Source organism: Hordeum vulgare, chromosome 5H, assembly GCF_904849725.1.
Source record: "Hordeum vulgare subsp. vulgare chromosome 5H, MorexV3_pseudomolecules_assembly, whole genome shotgun sequence".
NCBI classification, from domain to species: domain Eukaryota; kingdom Viridiplantae; phylum Streptophyta; class Magnoliopsida; order Poales; family Poaceae; genus Hordeum; species Hordeum vulgare.
Genome location: NC_058522.1, coordinates 399,610,557 through 399,618,239, shown reverse-complemented (window position 1 = coordinate 399,618,239; position 7,683 = coordinate 399,610,557). Strand labels below are relative to the sequence as shown.

The window sequence follows — 7,683 nt, the reverse complement described above, 5'->3', positions numbered from 1 at the left end:
TCGACTGACGAATGCGTGCCCGTCTGGATCAACGCGTTGGGACGACTTTTCTGCCTACCGCAACCAAAAGAACACGTGCGGACGAAATGGATCGGAACGTTGTAGTTGCTCTTAGTTTTCATGGCACTCGCTCGTGTGTCTACATAGCAATGCAGAAGAAAAGAAAGACATCAACACGGCAACACCCAATGTCCGTACGAAGTCGTGTAACAGCTTCACAGATAGGAGTTGCTGGCAACAGCACTGAACATTTTCATTAACGGCGGACACATCACATGGGCATAGTGAACAAGATTGTCAGCTATTTTCAATGCTTCTCTGCCGAGGCCTTTTAGCGCAGTTTTACTCCACGCGGATACTGGTAGGCTACAGCAGCTTACACAGAGCAGGGGCCCTAGAAGGTTGTAGCAACAGCACAAGGCGCACAAGAGAGGGGGACAATACTGTTGATAGGTTTTTCTTTCTCGGCTATTTGCCACCAAACACTTGACAACAGACCGACAGTAATATGCACAGATAAATAAAGTTTTACAATTTTACCCAGAAGAAAACACAGGCCCACAAAGGTTACACAGTATCTTGACAAAGCAACAGACTAAGCAGGAGAGGAGTGACAAACATAAGACATTGCTTATAGCATATAACAGGCTATGGAGGGTGGGGGTTAAATTGAATAGTCCTACTTGATCGGTGACGACAGCCATCTCGCGGCCAGTTCTTTCTTTCACTGGATATGCTGTTCTTCCAGTTTGTCCCTTCACTGGATGTGCATGCTGTTCTTCCATCTCTGTGTAGCAGCACTGCTCAGGAGGAGTCGTGAGCTGGGCTGTCCGAATGCATGTCCATGGATGAGTCGTTTGAAGCCGTGGGATTCGGCTCGCGGGCCAAGCCGTTCGCAAAGTAGCCTGCATCCCCACCCTGATCCAGATGGTATGGTTGCAGGCCCCGGCGCACGGGGCTGGATAGTGCGTTGGAAAAGACCGCCGAGTTCTTGGGCTGCGTCAACCCTGGGTTTCCTAGTGCAAATAAGCTCGCAGATGGTTGCTGGCTGCTTGTGTTGGGCATATGCACGGTAGCCTGAGTGCTTTGGCTTGCATATTGTGATCTTGGAGAGGCCAACGGATTGTCGCCTCCATACTGAATCTCATGCTAGACATACATACAGATCGTAAACATAAGTTATCAATCCTATGCTAGAATGGCGCAGAAGGATAAAAGTAGTGCATCTAGTGTAGAAGGATAAAAGTGGTGCAGCTAATTTGTTAGGAGGCTATGGCTAGAGATATGGACTGAAGAAGGAAGCAATATGTGCACAGGATCAGTGTTGTGTGTAAGGATGGTAAGCTCGTCTTATTCAGAACATCATGGTCTGTGAAATAGAAACTGCAATTCACCCAAGTTCCTGAAGTCCATGTTTTAATTATGAATAGTTCCATTTCAATATAAAAGACAGAAAAAAAGAACTGCTAACCTGGACGTGCGAGGCTATATCACCCACTGTCAGCCTCAAGCCATTTTCATGCTGTCTTAAGATCCATTCATACAGCTTTTCCTGCTCAAACGGAACAGACAATGAGAAACGTTTGTGAAAAAGGGAAGAGAAGAAAGAAACATATGTCTGCCAGCCAAAGAAAGAACTTTGAAAGGTGGAAGGTGCTATTCAATAGAAGAAAATACAACTGCTGCTTGTTGGCAGGCACAATTCCTGATGGATTCCACGCGTTGGCAGGATTAACTGGTTTAATACTTGGGACGTATTTCGGTTGTCTAAAAATCACTATCTCACGTGGGGCCTACAATATAGCCGGCACCCACATGGACGTGCAGAGCACAACTAGCGCAAGAAAGTTAAGATGCCGAAGCAGTTGGGATAAGAGAAGAAATCAAATAGGATAAGAGTTAGCATTAAGAATATGTTAGTAATATGGATCCTAAATAAGATTTAGATTGACTCGCATTTGGATTGTTGATGCATCTCTCCTTTATAAGAGAGCGATCATGTGATGAATTATTCACCTGTATTCTCCTACGAACTTTACTGATTCCTCATCACCTCAAGGCATGGTTGCCGACAAACATGGCCTGGGGTTGAGGCCAATGACCCAACACGGTTAAGCATTACATACAAAAGCCTGTAAATGTGACACAGATTTTCTTCTTTTCCTTTGATTGACCCTTTTGCAGCCATCATCATGAAGGTACCGTGTGTGCAGAACATATATGACATGCATAGTCAAAGGGTTGGTAGAAATTATTCATAACTCAAAAGGTCATGTCAAAGAAAAAAAACATATGGTTTGCCGTCCCTCAAACATAAATTAAGAAACTCAGGATGTACCCAATCCTGACAGGAAGTAGTTAATTATAGGAAAAACTGCAATACCATACATCAATGATATGCTTCGTTTTAAGCATTGGTACGAAAACTCTGGCCAAATATTACATTTTCTGTATAGATGAAGCTATTTAACTGGCTTTTAACAGCAAGAGTAGTCTATGAATCTCAAAGCACCAAAACAATAAGATGATGATCATAACAAAAAAAAAACTTATTAGCAAAGATATCAAACTAGCTGTTCAACCACTCCGTAATGTAAACCCATTATAAAATATAAGTCATATGAATACAAGGCGGTGCTTCTACACCAAGACAATAAAAAAGGCGACCAAAAGCACATCTGGATTTTACACTAACGCAGTTTGTAAAATAAATGTTTGTATTGGATTATTGGTGTATCTTCTAGTGTTTGGTTTAATGAGTTGAGCAGATGATTCACAGGAAAAGATTTTAATGCAATTGACTTCCACATCGTAACATTACAGTACTATGGAAACTAAGACTAGAAAGAAGCTAAGCATACAACATAGCGATGATGAACAACATGTAAGGTTCTGACCAGAACCATAACTTCAGATCCTGAATTCCAATGCCAAGGATGCCTTCCGTGTTTGGAAGAAACATTACACACCTAACGGTGAGACTTTCCACATAGCAGTGCACCAGTTGAAGTAAAGCTGAAAAGGATTGACTCCTTAGTACTGGCCCCGAAGCAACCTGCCCCATAAGCGAAGTCTCCCCTCTTTGGCTTTGCATACCCTCCATAGCCATACAAAGATGGTCAATTCTAATCAGAGTTGTTGTACGCATCAGTACAAGAGTGCTCTATGAGTTATTGGCTATTGCACATCAAATATATTATTCAGTGAGGTCAGAGCACACACTGTGACAAGGAACTTCGAAAAAAGTACGCATCCCCCGCCCCCAGAAAAATACTCAGAATTGTGTGCCACACGTAACTGCAAAGTTGAAGCAGACTTTGCAGCTAAACAGAGGAAACATGCCCCAAAAACTGAAACAAATTTCATCACACATCCGGCGAAAGGGCCATCTCGCTTGTCCCTGATGAACAATCTAATTACAAGAACAATCTAGACTCACCACAAAGGACAAGGTTCTAGCACTGAAACTCCTCATCGTCCGAGTCGTAACCGCCCCTAATCCAAGTAATTTTCCCCACAAAAGGGGGCGAATTAAACGAAACAAAATCGAGTCTCCCACACCACTGACACAAGGCAAGTCAGAAACAGCCGCAGCGGACGAATCAATCAATCCGTCAGCCAATCAGTTAACCGATAACCACACCATGAGGGAAAGAGCCGCACGCACGTACCATGGCGTGGCGCTCGCCGGCCTGGAAGGAGAGCTTCTGGCCGCCCATGGCGAGCGTGTAGAGCTGCGAGAGCGAGTTGGCGGCGCCCCGGAACGCGCCGTACATGGCCCGGTCCGTCTCGTCCAGCCGCGCCGCCTCCGCCTTCCGCTTCTTCCCCGTCATATCTCCCCCGCGCCTCCGACCCCTGATCCGCCGCCGCGCGGCCCAATTCGGCCCGAATCGGCCGCCGGAACCCTAGACCTAGGCGAGTGAGCGGAGGGGCGGGCGAGATGCGCGCGAGGTCCTGGTACGGAGACGAGGGGGGGCGAGGATGGAGGATGGAGGTCGCGAGGGGGGCGCGTCGACACGAAGCGGCGGCTTTACGCCTGTAGGTTTCCTCCCTCCCTATCATTTCCCACCCGCTTTATTTTATTTTATTTATATTTATCCCGTGCCTCTCTTTGATTGCTTTATCGCTGCGGTGGGCGCGTCGCTGTTGCTGTGTGGATGGCATGCGGGCCCCGGGCCCACCTGGCGGCGAAAGGAAGGGAGGAAAGGGGCACGTGGAGTGGGGTTGGGGGTTTGGCGCACGTGAGGTTGATGCGACTGGGCGAATGGCAGAGGGGACTGACGGGTAGGGCCACTAGGAGGCGTCTGTGTAGGGCATGTCCTACTCGGCGGTGCTTTTTTTTTAAGGCTCGGAGCTTCCGTGACGACTCATTTTTCTTGTTAGTTGTTGTTTATACATCGATATCCATTGGAACTAATTGGATTTTGTCGTAGAAGACTTTAATTAGATGTAGTAATGGTGGATGTTCATCATTGATAAATACTTCCTTCGTCCTAAAATAATTGTCTCAAGCTTAGTACAACTTTGTATTAGAGCTAGTACAAAGTTGAGACACTTATTTTAAGACGGAGGGAGTAGTATCTTAAGTTGGAAGCAATCATTATTATTTTTTACTCTTCTCACCTACATAGGCTAGTCCCAAATCAAAAGAAACAAATGCAAGGATATTTATGGATATGGAATGAAATACATGGAAGATGATGTTCAAATATGCATTAATTACCTTGTCCCTTGCTTATCTTGGAGGAAATGTGCGAATCCTTAAACTAATGCATATGATTGAAGTTGATTGCATATAGTTCTTGTCAAAATAAAGAAGACTCAATTTCATTGTTGGAGCCACCCATCAAGAACTTTTTAGTTTTTCCTTTTGGGGACCCATATCATCTTGATGGGGATCCTTGGAGTTGTGGTAGCACTAGATGAGGTAGTACTAGAAGTGTCTTTGGGACTCCACTCATACTTCTCCTCTTGAGGAATAAACTTGGGAATGGGATATGGATCTTCTTCCCAAACTTCCAAATATGCATTAATTGCCTTGTCCCTTGCTTATCTTGAAGGAAATGTGTGACTCCTTAAACTAATGCATATGGTTGAAGTTGATTACATATAGTTCTTGCCAAAATAAAGAAGAGTGGGAAGTGCTATTCTGAGCTCGAGCTCATATGCTCTCGGATGAACAGTAAAATCCGAAAAAATAATAAAACATTTCAAAAAATTCTAAATTTTTGTGGTGAGAAACATTGATGTTTTTCCTACATGCATGCAAAATTTCATAACGGAATCACATTCCTAGAGGTGTAGACAAAAAAACAAAATTGATGCTCCGAAATGCTTCAAAAAACACTAATTTTGAGCATTGATTTTGTTTTTTTTGCCCGCCCCTCTACAAATGTGATTTCACCATGAATTTTTGCACGCATGTAGAAAAAACATCAATGTTTCATGTCCCAAAAATTCAGATTTTTTCGACCTTTTTAACTATTTTTTAATTTTACTGTTCATCCGGGAGTATATGAGCTCGAGCTCATATACTCCATGTCCAAGAAGAGTGAATTTCATTGTTGGAGCCACCCCTCAAGAACTTTCTGGTTTTTCCTCTTGGGGACCCATATCATCTTGATTGGGATTCTTGGAGTTGTGGTAGCACTAGATGAGGTAGTACTAGAAGTGTCCTTGGGAACCCACTCATACTTCTCCTCTTGAGGAACAAACTTGGGAATGGGATATGGATCTTCTTCCCAAACATCTCCGTTGACATTGAAGTTTCTTCCGATGTCCTCCTTGCTTGTGCAAAATTTCCTCGAATTGCTTACTTCTAGCAAGACTCTTTAAGACACCTCTCTCTGTTATCCCTTTCAATAAATCGTTTTCTTGCTCAAGTGTACCTTGACTGACAGAATCATTGTGAAATCAAGAGAGCTATAGCAACAACATCATTTGATCTAGCTTTAGTATTGTTGTTACTAGATGAAAAACACTTATTGCCTTTGTTACTAGTGTTATTAGGTTTAACTTGTCGAACAAAAGTGGACAGTAGTAATCGTTTGGCTAGATAAGAAGAACTCTTCTTTCGAATATCATCATTGATTCCTTTTAGAAACTCATGCTCTTGCTCTAAATTTAGCTTCTCAAAGCGTAGCTTCTCCTGAGTTCTTTCAAGCTCTCTATGATCTTCTAGAGTAGTTTCATGAGCTAACTTAAGAGTGTTTAATTCTTTAGTTAGTCGTTCAATCTCTTTGTTATCATCATCATTCGATTTCTCTTGACTCGCATGATTATTTTCAAGTTCATTTTCAATGTTATCACTAGTCTTATCAAAGAGCAAGTCATCTTCCCCTAAGAAGTCAGCCTCATCACTATCAAAGTCAAAGTACTCGGGGTGTGATACCTTGGGGCCTTTTGCCATGAAGCACTTTCTAATACCTTCATTTGGTGAATCAAATAAGTTGGAGGAGTTGGAGGAAACGAGTGCAAGACCGGCAACACCTTCATCTTGATTGTAGTCGGAGTTGGAGTAGTAGCTTCTCTCAGATTGGTCGTCACACTCGGAGCCAGAAACCTGACGGGGGGGGGGGGGAACCCTGTGGTAGGATAAAATCGAGCACTTCTCCCATCCTCCTTCAAAAACCAACACAGGACGACCTCTTCCCACAAAGGGTCGGTTGCCCCCGGACGCCTGCGCGACCAAGCCTGCTCGGGGCAAGGCCGGTCCCCATCCGGCTCGACTGCGTCTCGCCAGCTAGCGGGTCAGCTCATCACCCTGACAAGCGCGTCACGGGCACATCATCAAAGGCATGGCTATAGCGGCTCAGGTACCGCTGACCTAACCGTGCGTGGATAAATTGGTGGCGGTCGTACCACTGATCGTCGCCGACTGCGACCTGTCGAGGCGGCACAGTGGCAGCACGCCCGCTATCCACTCCATTACGTGCACCATCGTGGCTACACTACGGTCGTCAGTATCGCTGACTGCAGCTAGCCGCCAGAAGAGGACGCCACACAGTGCAGGCCGCTGCGTAACAAGCACGCACCAATGATGGCGACACGTCATCGGGTCCCGGCTCCTGGCGGGATCCTGGAGCCGGCGGGACCCTACACGCGACAAAACTACTCCTACGATGGGCCCCCTAGCCAGCTAGAGAGGCTGCCAGCTAGGTGTTGGAAATATGCCCTAGAGGCAATAATAAAATGGTTATTATCATATTTCCTTGTTCATGATAATCGTCTATTGTTCATGCTATAATTGTATTAACAGGAAACAGTAATACATGTGTGAATAAATAGATCACAATGTGTCCCTAGCAAGCCTCTAGTTGGCTAGCTCGTTAGTCAATAGATGACCATGGTTTCCTGGTCATGGGCATTAGATGTCATTGATAACGGGATCACATCATTGGGAGAATGATGTGATGGACAAGATCCAATCCTAAGCATAGCACTAGATCGTATTGTTCGTATGCTAAAGCTTTTCTAATGTCAAGTGTCTTTTCCTTCGACCGTGAGATTGTGTAACTCCCGGATACCGTAGGAGTGCTTTGGGTGTATCAAACGTCACAACGTAATTGGGTGACTATAAAGGTGCACTACGGGTACCTCTGAAAGTGTTTGTTGGGTTGGCACGAATCGAGATTGGGATTTGTCACTCCGCGTGGCAGAGAGGTATCTCTGGGCCCACTCGGT

The 7,683-nt window shown here is 44.9% G+C and overlaps 1 protein-coding gene across 1 annotated transcript; it reads right to left on the bottom strand.

Moving 5' to 3' along the window:
* Window positions 1-441: 441 nt before the first annotated feature.
* LOC123395362 lies at window positions 442-4,067 on the bottom strand. The gene is made up of 3 exons (XM_045090353.1): window positions 3,672-4,067; window positions 1,472-1,552; window positions 442-1,149 (listed from the first exon to the last, which is right to left on the bottom strand). The coding sequence occupies exons 1-3, from the start codon at window positions 3,831-3,833 to the stop codon at window positions 805-807; spliced, it is 588 nt and encodes a 195-aa protein (XP_044946288.1). The 5' UTR covers window positions 3,834-4,067; the 3' UTR covers window positions 442-804.
* Between the last annotated feature and the right edge of the window lie 3,616 nt (window positions 4,068-7,683).

Bases quoted from the DNA above. Each gene is read 5' to 3' on its own strand.
- LOC123395362 (XM_045090353.1), bottom strand. From the start codon at position 3,833: ATGACGGGGAAGAAGCGGAAGGCGGAGGCGGCGCGGCTGGACGAGACG. The intron at 1,553-3,671 runs GTACGTGCGTGC...CCGTTTGAGCAG, and splicing joins CCGGCGAGCGCCACGCCATG to GAAAAGCTGTATGAATGGAT. The intron at 1,150-1,471 runs GTTAGCAGTTCT...ATGTATGTCTAG, and splicing joins ATATAGCCTCGCACGTCCAG to CATGAGATTCAGTATGGAGG.